General features: G+C 44.1%; 1 protein-coding gene across 2 annotated transcripts in view; it reads right to left on the reverse strand.

The window, feature by feature from the left end:
- The window catches only part of SPOCK1 (SPARC (osteonectin), cwcv and kazal like domains proteoglycan 1), a 499,879-nt gene that overhangs the window by 156,380 nt on the left and 326,739 nt on the right, over nucleotides 1-16,760 (reverse strand). For both annotated transcript variants that reach the window (XM_072841120.1, XM_072841121.1), the window contains one exon: nucleotides 2,941-3,055. In XM_072841120.1, the coding sequence (XP_072697221.1) occupies nucleotides 2,941-3,055 (115 nt within the window). The remainder of the gene's footprint in view (nucleotides 1-2,940; nucleotides 3,056-16,760) is intronic.

The raw sequence follows: 16,760 nt of genomic DNA on the forward strand, positions 1-16,760 counted from the left end.
CCAGCCATTATCATGTGATGCACCTGCATCTCATCAAACTCTCAGACAAGAACAAGCATGCACAAAATACCCTGTGCAAGAACTAACCACACTTACTACCCGTAAACTCTCTGCCTAAGGATTCCTAGAGGATGTCTCCCAACAAAGAGGAAAGAGTAATGGGTAAGTATTTTCATCAAATCCATTCTACAGATGATAAAGCACCAATTCAGAAAGGCAAAGTAACCTGCCAAGGTCACCGAGCAAGGAAGTAGCCAGCCTGGGAATGGAGCCCAGATTGGTCTCATTCCCTAATTCATGTTCTTAGTCACTGTAATTTTGTGGCCACCAGGAGATGTGGGAGACAAGGATTACACTTTCAATGCAAGCAAACAACTGGTGGTACTTCTCATAGGGAAACACAGCAAGCCCAGACAAACACCACATCCACCTGAACGTGCCTGGTTCCCACCTCCACCTTGCACAGATTTGAGTGTCATGCTGAAAATCTCCTGGGTGGCACTTACAGAGGGGCTATGTTCCAGGAGGAAACAGGCAACAGACTATCCATGTTGCACACCCACACACACATCTACTACCAGATGGCTGAAACCTAGAGGGTTATCCCAGAAAGGGCATTTGGGCATTTGTGGCAAAAGAGGCCCCATCACGCACAGCAAGAGAACCTAAGATAGCTTTCTCGGAGTATGTATGCCTTAAGAACACTTTCTAGTGATAATAACAACCAAGTGTTTTTATATCCCACTCCACAGCAAAGTTGGTTTTCCTCCAGGGTAGAGAAGTATGTAGCTGTAGGGTGTAATGCAAGCCTGGCACATGGGAGGTACTCGATACCTTTCTGTGAAATGACAGTGAATGAAGGGATAGATGAGGACAGGACAAAGGGAGAAGCCAACACATGGTAGTAACGGGAAACATAAGCTTTGGAGATGGATAGTCCTGGGTCTGAATCCTGGCTACCACCTACTAGATGTATAAGCCAATTGCTAATGCCTCTCTTATCTCACTTCTCTCATTTTCAGAGTAGAAACAAAAATAAATACCAGCCTGAGAAAATGGCTGGAAGAACTCAAGGATGTGGTGCTAAGTACAAAGCCTGGCACATGCCAAGGTTCAGGGATGAGATCTACCTTTACTTCCAGGGAGAAGATTCCTGTCTGTGGGAAAGAGCAAAACACACTATACCCTGCATCTCAGTCTTACAGAGACCAAGGATAACTGTTTTTAGGTGGCCATGGAGGCTGGGTCAGGAGCTGGAGCTGCAGGGACTAGCTTTGCAGATGCAGACAGGGTGAGGGCTCTGCTCCAGACGATTTTTCTGCTGGACCATGATGGAGCTTCCCAGGCAGGCTCAGAGGAAACCATTTAGGAAACTGAAGGAAATTAGAACATGTCCCAAGAGGAGCAGCCAAAGGGATGAGCATTGCCTATACTTCAAGAAGTGTGGGAAGAGACACCTGGGTGGCTGGGTGATTGAGCATCTGTCTTTGGCCCTGGAGTCTCAGGATCGAGTCCCACATCGGGCTCCCTGCAAGGAGCCTGCTTCTCCCTCTGCCTGTGTCTCTGCCTCTCTATCTGGGTCTCTCATGAATAAATAAAATCTTTTTTTTTTTTTAAGTGCAGGAATGGGTGGGCGATACCTGGGTGGCTCAGTTAATTAACCGTCTGCCTTCGGCTCAGGTCAAGATCCTAGGGTTCTGGGATGGAGCCTCTCATTGGGTTTCCTGCTCATCACAGAGCCTGCTTTTCCTGCTGCTCCTTGCCCCACTCAAGCTCACTCTCTCTCTCAAATAAATAAATAAAATATTAAAAAAAAAAAAAAAAAGAGTGGGAAGGGACAGAACCCTTCCTGTATGGGCCCAGAGTCAAAATAGAGCTAAGGAACAGAAGCTAGAAGAGGCACCTTTCTGTGGGAACTATGTTCCAGAAAGGCTGTGTTTCTTTCCTGAGGTTCTGGCACTGCACAGGTGGATGGAAGATCGCATTGCCAAATGCCAAACTAGTGTGATGATTCCAGTGCTCATGGCTACACTTCTCCACCACACAGCAGGACAAGAAGAAGGGTGAACAGGCACTGAAATCACCTTTCTCCCACCCACACCAACCCAACCCCACTGTTAAAGGAAGTCTCATGTGTGTGTGTGGGGGGGGGCAGGGGTTCACACATGTGCTGGTTCTTTTTTCAAGTATTTTTATAGGACTGACGGCATATGTAGCCCAAATTCAAAGACTTTCTGTCATCTACAGAAGCCTAAGCCCACTGGATGGATAAGGCTGGGAGAAGGTAAGGGTAACAGATAAAGGCTTCAAGGACCCTGAAGGCCAGTGGGGAGACCTACTGTGTCATGGGTGGGGAAGATGAGACATCAGGTGCTGCATCCTGAGAAAATAGCAAGACACATCCTCAGGAGGAATGGTGGTGTGGTGGTCCTGAGGAGGGAGGACCCCAAACCAGGGCGCCCAGCCTGACAAAGATGCCCACAGGCATCTTTGCGGGCACAAAAGCAGACAGCCTGCAGACAAGGAACCTCCAAGGATGATCATAGTGGCACATGAGTGGTAACCAGGAGACTAAAGCTCAGAGGCCGCCTCTTTGGCTATAAGCTTCCTGGATTTCTGGGGCCATCCTGGAAGGAAGAATGCCCCCCACCATGACCAAGAGGGGAATTTTTGTTCTTCTGCTCAGACGAGGGCTCAGAGACATATAAAGTTGATTGAAAGCAAATACAGATATTGAAATTATTTGCAAACCTGTGTTTGAGAATTGAGATTCATACCCAGAAGGACTGCAGGCACCAACTACCATATAAAATGGTGACAGAAGCACATGCTTTCCTCCTGCCTCCACCTCCTTGCTGTCATTCCCCCCCACCCCTCTGTCAGAGATGGGCTACCACCAGATCTGTCAGCTGGAGGGCGCTTCCCAGCCTGCTGCCTTACCTGGGGAGCAGGTGCTTGCGGCTGACACACAGGGCAGTCTGGTAGTCCTGGGTCACACATACTTTGTGAGGGCTGCACTTCACCTTCAGGCAGGGGTCTTTGGAGGGGTCCAGGGCTGAGGCAAAGAGAACAAGAAGAGGGGCGTCAGGACTTCCAGGGATATTTAATTTTTCTTTCTATTCAAATAAACAAGTGGGAAACAAATAGACCTTGTGTTTGCACACTCCGTGCTATTTTCTGAGGCTGTTGGGTATTGGATCAGATACCGAAACCAGGGGCAATTCTGTGTCTGTGGCACTTACTCCTTTTCACAATCAGGACAGTTATTCCATTGTGTTTTGGGGAGTTTCAGCTTCTCCACCTCAGGCAGGAACGACTTTAAAAATCCTTTAGAATCTTACATGCTCGAAGGACCAAGAGCTACCTTTCCCTCTTTGGTTATCTGCCTGCAATTGCTTTTTACGACTTCATCCATGCCTACCTTTACTTATACCTTACAACGTAAAAAGTCCTTGAGGACAAAGCTTTTTTGGCTCCAGTTCAATCAACATGGACTGTGTGCATCCATAAGCCTGTTTTACATTTTGTGAGGAACCTCGGGATGCGTGAGTCCATTTTGTGCCACACAAAGTCCCAATATAATAAGGAGGGGGAAAGTTGACCCATAAATATTTATTGTGCGAGGCAGGAGGAGGTAAGGGCCATGATGGGCATATAAAATGATAACAGAGCTCGAGAGACACAGAGATCAATTTCTGGGGCCTGGATTCATGAAACATTAATATGTGAGCTGGATCTTGAAGGAGGAGAAGAGTTTGGGAAAGACAAGTTACAAAAGGCCACTGAGGCATGATGACCACACACACCACCAATGCAGGGAGGCATCCGGGGTGATGGCAAGAGGTTCCACCTGATTCCTGAGTGCAGCCCGTGGGCAGGAATAATGGGGGCAGGGAGGGAATGTTGATTCAACCCAGGCAACAGAGGAAGGGTCTACCACAACTGCAGATCCAACTGCAGTGTTTCCCAGAACGGGCCAGGCAGGGGGCCCTCCCTAGTCAGGGCGCTGCAAGCGGAGGCACACGGGCTCCTCAGAGCAGAGGAGAGGCCGCAACGATTCTCTGCAAAACAAAAGCAATTGCACCATCTCCCAGCTCCAGGCCCAAAATGTATTCGGCAGTAAATCTTTCACAACTTCTCTCCACAGCCAGAGGAGGTGATATTTCCCCCTGTCCTCCCTACACAGATATTTGGTTAAACACAGTGGCATCCCGGGGAGCCTAGGGGGCTCAGTGGTTGAGCATCTGCTTTTGGCTCAGGGCGTGATCCCGGGGTCCTGGGATCGAGTCCCGCATCGGGCTCCCTGAATGGAGCCTGCTTCTCCCTCTGCCTGTGTCTCTGCCTCTCTCTCTCTCTCCCTCCGTGTGTGTGTGTGTGTGTGGGGGGGGGGGGGGGGTTGTGTCTCATGAATAAATAAATAAAACCTTTTTTAAAAAAAGTGGCAACCCAAGCAGGGAGGGCAAAATTGCCGTGAGAAATGCCCTCATCCCCTCAACCACCAGGTCTCTCGGGGACCATGGCACCCCTGAGCTCCGGGAGGTCATGATTCCTCTCAGCCCCTGCAGGCCCCAAACCTCAAGACCTCCTGTCTCAGGCGGCTGTGGGGGAGTTCCCAGGGAACCTGAGCACACTGAATCCAGAGGCAGCTCTGCTGCCTGAGTAGCTCAGGGTGGCTCCCTCTCCTGCAGCAGCTTCAGCCGCCCTAAGCACAGGCAGGATGACCATCAGGCAGTCAAGTCTGCAACAAGACTCAGGGCCTAGGCCCAGGGGCAGCACGTGACACAGCCTACTCCCCAAGGGACTGCCCACTGTCCAAAGCTTAGCATAGGGAAACAAGCCACAGGACGAGAAAAGAGGCTGATGGAAGCCCCAGGGACAGGGTGTTCACTTCGAACTCTTCAGCTGCGGGCTGCATCCAGGAGGCAAAGGGCAGTGGGGCCTGGGTCTGTTCTCTGAGTCCTCCAAGGCTGGGCCTCCCAGAAACTCACAGAGGGAACTTCCTGGCCCCGGGTGGAGTGCTCCAGGTCCTGGGCATGTCCCCATGAGAAGCTCAGGCCACTGGACTTCCTGTAGTGTCACCCACCGACCCTGGGGAGGCTGCCCAGCCAACCCTAACTGGCTTTCCAGGACTCATGCAAAATTGAGCCAACCTGTACAATAACTACAGATGACCCAAACAACCACCATGCCAATGCTTCGCCATCTCTCCTCACCACGGGATGGAAGTAAGATGGTATGGATCACCAGAGACTTGGGGACCAAACCACAGGCCACCCCAGCCAAGGTTCCAGCTTTGGCATTTCCATGACAGGTGCTCATGGTTGCAGAAGCCTAGGGATTTTCATTGGAGTGTGCTGCTGAGGTGGAAATGGACAGGGGTGATGGACAGCAAAAGCTGGGGGACCTCATGACCAGCTTCACTGCCAAACTTGAGTTTCTCTTTCTTTCTGGAGGCAACCCCACAAACATCCATGTCCACACTGCAGCCCAGATTGTCCTCAATGGACAATGCTGGCTCAAAGTAACCAAGCGAGACTTGCATAGCACAGAAGAGCAAACCCCAGGCCTAGTGTTTTCTGAGTTTGAATGCTGGCTCTGCTGCTTACTCAAACCTCAGTTACCTCTTGCACATAATGTGGGTAATACCATCTGCTATTGCTTAGATTGTCAGGAGAACCAAATGAGTTAGTATTTTTGAGTACTTAAAACAGATCTGATGTATGTGACACACCTCATAGGTGTTTGCTGATTTTTTTTAACATTTTGTCCCCAGAATGATTAATAACCCTTCATAATAACAAAAATAACATCCACTTCTTCAGAGATGCAGGCAATGAAGCACGCCCTATAACTGGATTACCGTATTTAGTTTTCCAAACCATCTGAAGAGGTGGCAGCTGCCAATGTGCCCATTTTACAAATGAAAGATTTCAAGAGTCATGGATGAGAGGCGCAGAGGGTATCTGACACGTAGTCAGTTGACTCCAGAATGCAAACTCCTCACCATGCTGGCCAGCAGCATGAGAATCATGTAGGATCTCCTTTGAAGAGCTGGCTGTGGGGTCCCACCTCACACCAAGTAGAGCGCACAAGTGCACCACGTTCTTGGGAAGCCTTCAGGGCAGAAAGAGACTCCAGGGGTCTAGGTATAGGGTAGCCAGGAAATCTGGTGCTGCTTAGGCCAGAAATGCAGGACTGCCCCACGGGCCTCACATAGCCCCAGGGTTTCCAGAGAAGGTGAAGTGCCCTGCCTTGGAAAACCTTGAAGCCCTCTGCTCACTCTCTCTGCTGGAGTTACCTTTCAGCTCACTCTACAGACTAGTGGTCCAGTCCATTTTCTTTCTGTAGCCTTGCCACATGTCAGGCTACCATTAGGTTAACTACTATAGATCACTGTTCCTCCAATTCTCAAAGCCAGCATTTCTTAAAATAAAAAAATAATTTAAAAAAATCCAACCAAAAATACTAGTAAACGAAAATCATTTAACTCCATACACATACTTAACAATTTGCATATAGAAATAAAGTCTGCTAAAAATTAATTACCAGGGTCTGAATACTTCAAACATGTATGCAAATTATATTGAGTAAATGAACTTCACAGAACAATAAAACTAATAAATCAAGCTGTCAGCATTCATTTAATCACCACGGTGCATTTTGTGTCTGAAAAACGGCAATGTTCAGATTGAGAGGGGATGAGGACAGTGCAAGGAGCGTGTCCTTTCCCTTTAAATGCAATCTCCCAAATGTGCTTTTCCAAGCTGCCCCAAGGCTCGCAGTGACACCGGAGTGCAGCAGACACCCGCATTGGCCAGGGCTGTGTGGCTCCACTTTCTAAAGAGAGTGATAACAGATCAGAATAATAAGTGGCATCTGAGAGGCCTTTTGGTAAGGTGCAGGGAAATTGTGCAGGTAAGGAGGTAGGAGGAGAGCTGAGTGTCAGTGATAACTGGGAGCAGACCTATAAGCTTCCTTTTCAAGGGGCTAATGATTTCTGGAGCCTGTGCTCTCTCTCCCACCACATGCCTGAGGACAGGATGCAGTACTGCCCCTCTCCCCCAATGGCAGAACCCTGGACCCCCTGCCAGTGTCCCTTGCGATGCCCACAGGACCTCTGTGGACCACAGCAGGAAAACCTACCTGCACAGGGCACACACCCACGGAAGATAGATTTCATCCCCCCCATTCCCCAACACCAATCAAGTGTCAACTGGCACAGAACCCATGTCCAATTAATTCGTTTAATAAATTTTACAAAACAAAATTTTCCAAAAAAAAAAAAAAAAAAAAAGAAGAACAAATTAAAGAGAGATGTGTTAAGCTGGAAAATGCTGAATTTGAAAGCAAGTTCATTATAGGCTTCATGTAATTTTTTAAATTAATTTTAGTTTTTAAGCTCACTGCTTGATCTCAATTAAGGTAGTGATATTTTAATTATCTTAATTGTTTCTAAACTTGTTTTCCAGTTCGAGTTACTTTTTAATTAGCTACATTGATTCTAAAATCCAGAATCAAGCTGTTGTGGGCATATCCCATAAGCCTGCTGTTGTGGGCACATCCCATAAGCCCGCTGGCAAAGGGTCGTAACACCCATGTGAGTGGGGGATACTACCTCAGAGATGCTGAGATGAGGAGAGGACGTTCCCTTTTGTGGGTTGGCTACAGAGTCCCTGAGAGTGACCTGGGACACTGACACATTTATTTTATTAATACCCGCAGAGCTCCCGTTCTGTGCAGCACAGAGAATGCCACCTCTAGAGGGAGCTGATGGTGTTCCTGCCCACGGGGGCTCACGGCTCAACAGGGAGGACAGGCAACAGGAGGGTAAGTTCAGCAGGTTTGGAGAGAAGGGGTGGTACCTCACCTTGCCTGTCAGGGAGTCAGACTTCCCTGACAGACAGACATCTATGGAAAATGGGTTTAAGCCAGCTGATGGGATGAAGAACATTCCAGGTAGGAAAAGCACCTTTCTCCCCAGAGAAATCAAGGCAAGTCTGGGGAACCGAAGTGTTTCATTGGGCTCCTAACAGGCTGGAGCTGGGGTGGTAGATGGCAAAATGGGAGAGCGTGGCCACATTACCACGAAGGGCCTTGAAGCCTCAGGGAGGACTCCAGAGGCCCATGGCCCTCCAAGTGCCACCGTGATGACACGTATGTCAGAACCCGATGACTGCTGGCACACCTGCCCATGCTGAAGTTAGCAGAGGGGTGTTACTTTTTTTTTTAAGCAAAAGTGTAACTTTGATAAGAACAGACAAGCCCCTCCAAATAAGGAGGAGTATCAAGGTGGAGGTCCCCGGGGCCAGCTCTTGGAGCCTCGTTTCCTCCTGTGAGGAACCTCCAGGGACCCTAAGACACAAAGGATTCTGGGAGGCAACAAGTCCACCCGGTGAGTCGAACAAGCAAAGACATCGTCTAAAGCAGCCATACGAACTTGTGGTCCACTCTGCTAACTCCAGGAAACTTCCACAAACAAGAGGCCATTCATTTACAAAAAGTTGACAAATTAATGAATGTTTGTTGTCTCCTGGTTGCTTTCAAGACCACTCTCTGCCTGAATCATGCTCAACCAAGGTTCATCCAAAGCGTGGACACTCCCCGTGATTCATTAGGAGTAACTTAATGGATGGATGACAGAGAAATTACTCCAAATTGCTAAAACCTCATCAAGCTAAGATCCCCAACACTTATTACAGCTTGTCTGTCCCCATGGAAACCTGTGCACGCATCTTGCTTCCCCCTCCTCTCCGGAGGGGCTTGTTTACTAGCTGACAACAGAGCCTCACAGAATACAAAACAGAAGATTCCACCCACAGAATTTTGCTGGAACCAGATAAGAATGGCAGTCAGGAAGACTTCTGTCATCATTTTCAGTCTTCCCATTAAAGGCACTGGCCATGCTCATCGGAGGCTGAACAAAGGTGTCCACTGGCCACGCATCTAACTCAGACAGATAGTTGAGTGGCATAGGCAGCTGACCACATATGCCCAAGGATGAGGGAATTGGAGTGGGTGGGGACATAGGTGGATAAGAACAAAGAGGCAGAAGATAGAAAGATGCATCTGACCAAAGGTACCCCTCCTGAAAAGAGATATTTTCTTTCCCCTTCAAACCAAACACCTGAGTAATCTCGCTGTATTAAAACTAAAAGCAGGGATGCTCAGTGGTTAAGTGTTTGCCTTTGGCTTAGGGTATGATCCTAGGATCCAGGATCAAGTCCCACATCAGGGTGGTAGGGGCCAGGATAGTATAAGCTGGTAACAGCCTTTTTAGTAGGGCAATGAATCTGCAAGTTCCTAAATGCTAACAATTGTTAAGTAGAGGTGAATGAGTATATAGGAGTTTATTATAGTATTCCCTCAACTTTTGGTATATATGTAAATTTTAATATTAAAAGGAAAGGAGAGAAAATAGATATATCCCATTAGTCAGCAAGTCAATATGTTAGGCAAAAATATATATCTTAACAGTCTATGGTAAGGGAAAATTATCAACAGCTAGAATGTCTATCTACTCTACCCTACTTGGGCTGCCATAACAGACTGCCAGCCTGGGTGACTTTTATCTCTCATAGTTCTGGAGGCAGAAAAATCTGAGATCAAGTTGCCACCACGGTCAGTGTCTTATGAGAGCACTCCTCCTGGCTTGCGGAGGGCTACTTCTCACTATATGCTTATATGGCCTTTCCTCAGTGCACACAGAGAGTAGGCCAGGGAGCTCTGGAATGTCTCTTCTTATAAAGATACCCATCCTAGAGGATCAGGATGACCTTATTTCACTTTCACTACCTCTTTAGAGGCCCCACCTCCAAATACAGCCACACTGAAGGTTAAGGCTTCAATATATAAAACATTCAGCCCATAACACTCTCTACAGGGAAACAGTTACTTTAATTACAAGACATCCCTTCATGAAATCCTATCCAGCTCTTATAAAAGAGGAAGTAGATCAGTAGGTACTAACACAGGTACAGGTTTATAGCAAATTAAATGAAAAAGCAAGTTAAAATATTTAAAATAGCAAAGTAATTTCCCAATACCACATGACTAGTAAATGGCAAAGCCAGTACTCAAAACCAGATCTGTCTGCTTCTTTTTATTTTATTTTATTTTATTTTATTTTATTTTATTTAAGATTTTATTTATTTATCCACAAGAGACAGAGAGAGAGGCAGAGACACAGGCAGAGGGAGAAGCAGGCTCCATGCAAGGGAGCCCAATGCGCGACTCGATCCCAGGACCCCAGGATCATGCCCTGAGCCAAAGGCAGATGCTCAACCACTGAGCCACCCAGGTATCCCCTGTCTGCTTATAAAGGAGATCGCTTTCCCTTTGCTATCCTGCTGGCCTTGAGAAGTCCCTCTGCCCACAAAGTCCTAAGTCTCCACCCACTCACACACTAGAACCTTCAGTTTTACCACTGTCCTCTCCATTCTGGGGTTATCCTTGCAATCACCAGTGAATGAAGTCAGACTCCCTATGCCCCCAGGGACGACACCCCTGCTGCTGCCTGTCACTGACAGGTTTAGAAACATCACCTGCAAAGAATACTCTCCTGCTTCTTGGAGAATTTTGCCTGCAGCAGGGCAACAATGAAGTCACGACCATTGCTGGGAGCAAGAGCAAGTGTCCGGGACTATGAGAATTTGGAATTTGCATCCAAGGTGTAAAAATGAAGAACAACCAGTGCCTGGCTAGAAAGGGCTTTGCCTTTTGGCTCATGTGCAAAACAAGACATTACAAGCAACCACTGTTAAGTCCAACATGCTGATTTACAAGTCCTGATCATTAGAAAAGAATGCATTAAGACAAGGCTACTAGAGCAGCAGTGGAGATATGCTCCATAAAATCACAAGCCACAAAACTCTATAACCCTGGTCAGCCAATCCTGCCTTCCCAAAGCTATCATCCTATACCTTCCCCTGCTCCCCAGATGGTCTGCGATGGTAAAGACCAGGACCCTCACTTCACATTTCTGCCAAAAAACTAATTTCCCTGTAAAAGTGGGATGGGGGGAAGGTGGATAAAGGTGAGGGGTGTGGGAAAACTAAGTGGAAACAAAGGGAAAGAGAAAGCATTTTATGACATAATACATCATCCAATTAGGGAGCTGACAATGGCAATAGTGACATCTACTAAGTTACAGAATAATGTATTATTACTCTAATTAATCAATGAAGACACAGATGCAGATATCAGTTGAGTATTACTTTACTAACGAGGAAACTGACACAGAGATGGTAAGTAACTTGCCTGTGGTCACACAGCCCTTAAACTAGAAAAGTTTAAACTAGAGAAGTTTCACACCAGAAGTGATGCTCAGAGCCACTAGGTCAACTCATGAAAACAGCTTATGATGGGGATAAAGGCGACAACTACAGTACCAAGCAGCAGCATGTTGAATCCCTTTGTTCTTCTCCCCCCAAAATCATGTCACCTATAGGATCCTCTAAAAAGAACTTCTTACTTTGAAGAAAACACTGTACTATCAGAAGGCAAGGTCAGACTGTTGGACATTTGAGTAAGCTTATATTACTTTTATAATGAATATGAAAGTCAAAGTTTCTTTTTTAAGATGATGCTCATGCCCAGGTAACTTAACTTGAAAAACAATATGGACTAGGTGAGCATTGTGGTTCCTTTTGTGAAATATTCTCTGAAGCCTATCTTTGGTCCACATCACTGACGAGGAGATGGAGGACACCTGGTGGTAACATGGGACGGGATGAGCAGCACAAACAATAGGACCTGAGGATGACCTCCATTCTCAGTGGAGGGATAAGACACCATCCACAGAGAAGTCTTAACCTTCCCAACCATCAAAATGGCCATAATTAATAAAAACCTATAGTGATAAAGGCACTTGGGTTCTACTTCATGGTAACTGGCAGAGATTATTCTTCAGACATTTATGAACAAAGGAGACAGAATTACTGAAAATACATAATACCATAAGGAAAACAAGAGGACATAAAAAGCACAATAAAAATCAAATATTTCCAAGAAAAGGGTATTATTAAAAGAATCTTGTAGCTCATTAAGTCTATGTTTTGTACCTATACTTCATTTTAATACAATTAAAATTCCTATAAAACATGCAGCTTTTCACAAAGAATTAATTCCTTTGTGCTAATGAACATGACTCTGTCACTATTCAGCAGTCCTTGTAGTTGAAGAATGGGGAAATACAGAAACTCTACAAATTTCAAAACAAACAAACAAACAAACAAACAAACCAAAATTAGTGTGTCCAGAAGAACAGCACCCATGGATATGGATCAAAATGGTAAGGGGTATAAAAGGAGAGGCACAACTATGCCACTTCCTGCCTATGTGGTCCAAATGAGTTACTCACTCTTTAGGATTCAAATGCAGACAAAGAGATCTACTTCGCTTTGGTATTGTGAAGATCTGATGACATAATGCATGAAAATTTCCCAGCACAGGGCCTGGTACATATTATCATCCTCGCCACTCATCTAGCTTGCTCTTCAAACACAGAAAATGGATATACACAAAGAGCAAGGAACCCTAGACATTTCAGAGACTCAAGATACTGGGGCAGTTAATAAATGGGCAGAAGACATGAAGAGACACTTCTCCGGAGAAGACATCCAGATGGCTAAAAGACTCATGAAAAGATGCTTAACATCACTCATCATCAGGGAAATTAAAATCAAAACAATGAGATCTCACCTCACAACTATGAGATGCTAAAATAAGAACAAGAAACAAGTGTTGGTGAGGATGTGGAGAAAAGGGAACCCTCTAGCACTATTGGTGGGAATGCAACCTGGTGCAGCAGCTCTGGAAAACAGTATGGAGGTTCCTTAAAATAATTAAAAATAGAACTACTCTATTATCCAGTAATCAGACTACTGGATATTTACCCCTAAAATACAGAAATGCTAATTCAAAGGGATACATGCAGCCCTATATTTATTGCGGCAATATTAATAGCCAAACTATGGAAGCAGCCCAAGTACTCATTGATAGATGAATGGATAAAGAAGATGTGGTATACACATACAATGAAACATCACTCAGCCATAAGAAAGAATAAAGCACTGCCATTTGCAACAACTGGATGAAGCTAGAGAGGAGACAGCAGAGGCCAGAGAAAGACAAATAGCATATGATCTCATTCATATGTGGTATTTAAGAAACAAAACAAAGGAACAAAGAAAAAATAAGAGAGAGAGAGAGAAACTAAGAAATTTATTCTTAACTATAGAGAACAAGTTGATGTTACCAGAGGGGAAGTAGGAGGCAGGATGGTTGAAATCAGTAATGGGGATTAAAGAGTACACTTATCATGATGAAAAATAAATAAATAAAGTTAAATTAAATTAAACTTAATTTAATTTAAAAAATATCCTGGCGCTACAGTGCTGTTCAGCCCTTCCAATTTCAAATGAGAGATTCATCTGTACAAGGACAAACTTGAATGTTTCTCTTTGAGCATCATGCTCAGGGTCTACTTTATCTAGAAAACTTTTGCTGATTAGCCAGATCTACCACTGCCAGATCTACCATATGACAACTAAGGAGTTCATGTATCTCTAGCAGAACTGTGTTCTACTCTGTTTCATCTCAAAGATTATAAGATCTGGGAATGAAGAATGAAACCCTTTTTTTTTTGCTCTAAATTACATGCACTAAGAACTAACAACAAAGCCTTGTCAACAAACCCACAAGGTCATAGTCTTTGTTTTGAGAGAAGGTATTTTGGGCTTTGAAAAGTCTCTAGTGGAGAGTCATGGAATTTGAATCTTAAGGTATCCTAAGGCCTACATTCAACCACCACTGATAAAATGCTGGGGGTGGGGGGTGGACACTGATTAAGGAGAAAGAATCTGGCAAACATTGTTGATCCAAGCAGACAAGGGCCCGAGTCCAAGGAACTTGGTAACATGGGGTATGCTGGGTACAAACGGACAGCAGGGTTTAGCAAGGCAGGCTTTGTGCACAAGGCTTGTGCTTTCTGATCCTTAGCCAGAGGCTGTCCATCTGACTGCTTCGACCCTGTCTTATAAAGCTTAGCAGGAATAGGTGTTAACTGAAACCAGAACAATAAAGTCTGCAGGGAAATCTTGACCCAAATTAGACAAAGGGATGGATGTTCAAATGCCCTCTAAGAGCCTCAGATGAGGCAGTTGCTTCCATAATGTGGCATTCTGAGAAGTAGAACCTCAATCCAGAGCTCTAGTGAGGTGACATAATGTTCATTCACTGGCCACCTCTGTATCAAGTCCAAAAATCAGTACGAGAAAGCAAAATAGTCCCATAACAGAGGTATCTACCACAGGCAGGTCTCTTTTTCCTCTTTTCCAAAATCTAACCTAGTTCTTACTTCTCAGACTATAGTGGGTGAGGGAGAATGCAAATCTATAGTGAATATCCCTGTAGCATCTATTTTACTAGGTGGTAAATAATTTAAAACTTTTCTAAAATAATAAGGCAATCACTGGTCTACTTTAGAATACAAAATTAATATAAATTTGTATAAAGAGACTCCAAAAATGTATGTGCTTGTAGTAGATTCTGTCCCCTGAATCTCAAGATAGATGTTTGTTCTAGCTTGCCCTTAGAGGCTCTCTGGTAGAAAAGTCTCAGAAGTGTTGAAAGTGTTTACCAACTTTAAAGGGTCTTAAGAATGAAGTGGAGAGCTCTCCAGGGTACTGATATCTAGGATGGAAAATCAATAGCACTAAAAGTACATACAAAGAACTTTCTCAAGCAAATTGTTCATTCTTCCAGGACCATTTGAAGCTAGTTAATCAAAACTGCATCCCACACCCCCTGGAACAGACTCCCCATGCCATCTGTTCCCAGGAATCTCAGTCCCACTGGTAAAAGTCCCCAAGATTTTTCAGAGAATTGACCCTGTATAATCCAAAGCTTTTCTGAGAGCATTCAATGTGTCAAATATTGGGTGAGGTTTACAAATGAGTTACAAAGCATTTGTCGTTCCCTAGGTATGAATATCAAAGTTAAAGCTTTTATTACTTTCATCCCTCCCACTGTTAATTTTTTAGAAACACTTGGCCCCAGATTTATAAACAGGTAATTGGAGACTACTCATTTCCAAGTCCTTTCTTTCTCCAATTAGGGCAGATTCATTTCTGCTTCCTTAGGATGGTTCCCAAGGCTATTAAATTCCATTCCTTAACTGATAACATTGAAGCAGTCATGACAAAGTTAGTGCTGATTGGAACAGAGGTTTCTTTGGGCACCTTCTAAGCTATTAGAAATTACTTCAAACTGAGAGAAGAATGGTTGTATCTCCCACTGTAGGATTCAGTAAATCTGTATCATTTAAGTCTCATGTATTCTTGTTCCTTTGTTTTGTGTGTCCCACCTTATAGAATCATTGCTAAAATACTTTTCCATGTACATCCAAATCAGCCAAGCAATTCACAGTTCCAACCTTGCCCACAGCCAGCTCTCTTTTCTACTTTTCTCTTCACCCATGTGCCCCTTGATGTCCAATTACCTCCCTTACATTACTCTAAGATAAAGCCTATACTGCTAATATAAAATATAAATCAGGTCTTAACTGCACATAGAAGACAGATCCAACAATAAATAATGAGAAAGGACCTATGAGGTTTCCTAAAATAAATATGGAATACACACAAGGAGTAAAATCTTTCATTTTCATTCTTCAGCAATAAATACTGAGTACCTAGCAGGTAAAACAGAGCAGGGAGATAATCATCTTTGGATACTCTAATGGTTGCAATGTTTCTTTCATTAAAGGAGTGAAAATGATGTTTTTGTTAAATTTATGGATTCTAAATTTTATATATATTTTTAAAAGAATTTTATCTCCCATTCAATAGGTTGCCTGAATTTGAGATGACACCGTTAAAGGCAACCTACAAAATGGGACAAGACACTTGCAAATGCTATATCCAATAAGGACTTGATATCTAAAATATATGAAGAACTCATATCACTCAATAACAAAAACAACCATACAATTCATGAAAAATTAGGCAGAGGACCTGAATAGACATTTTTCTGAAGATGATATAGAGATGGCCAAGAAGCATATGAAAAGAGGCTCAGGGAAATGCAAATCAAAACTACAATGAGATATTACCTTACATCTGTCACAATGGCTACTATCAAAACAAACAAGTGTTGGCAAGGAAGTGGAGAAAAGGAAACCATCACGTACTGTTGGTAGTAATATGAACTGGTACACTCACTGTGGAAAACAGTATGGCGGTTCCTCAAAAAATTAAAAATAGAACTATTATATGAACCATCAATTCCACTTCTGGATAATTATCAAAACAAAATAAAAAAATAATTTAAAAAGATATACTCAACCCTATGTTCATTGCAGCATTATCTCCAAGGTCCTAAATATGGAAACAATTTAAGTGGTCATCTATGGATGCGTGGGTAAAGAAGAGATGGTGTACACACACACACACACACACACACACACACACACACACACAGTGGAATATTACTCAGCCACAGAAAGGAATTAAATCTTGCCATTAGCATCAACATGGATAGGCCCAGACAGTATAGGCTAAGTGAATTAAATCAGAAAAAGACAACAACCACATGATTTTTTTTACTTATATATGAGATCTAAAAAGCAAAACAAATGAACAAACCAGAAACAGGCTCATAAATACACAGGACAAACTGGTGGTTGTCAGAGGGGAGAAAGATGAGAGGAGAAGCAAAATAGGAAGGGAACTAAGAAGAGTACTAATCTCCATTTATAAAAC

Source organism: Canis lupus, chromosome 10 (assembly GCF_048164855.1).
Source record: "Canis lupus baileyi chromosome 10, mCanLup2.hap1, whole genome shotgun sequence".
In the NCBI taxonomy this organism is placed as follows: Eukaryota; Metazoa; Chordata; class Mammalia; order Carnivora; family Canidae; genus Canis; species Canis lupus.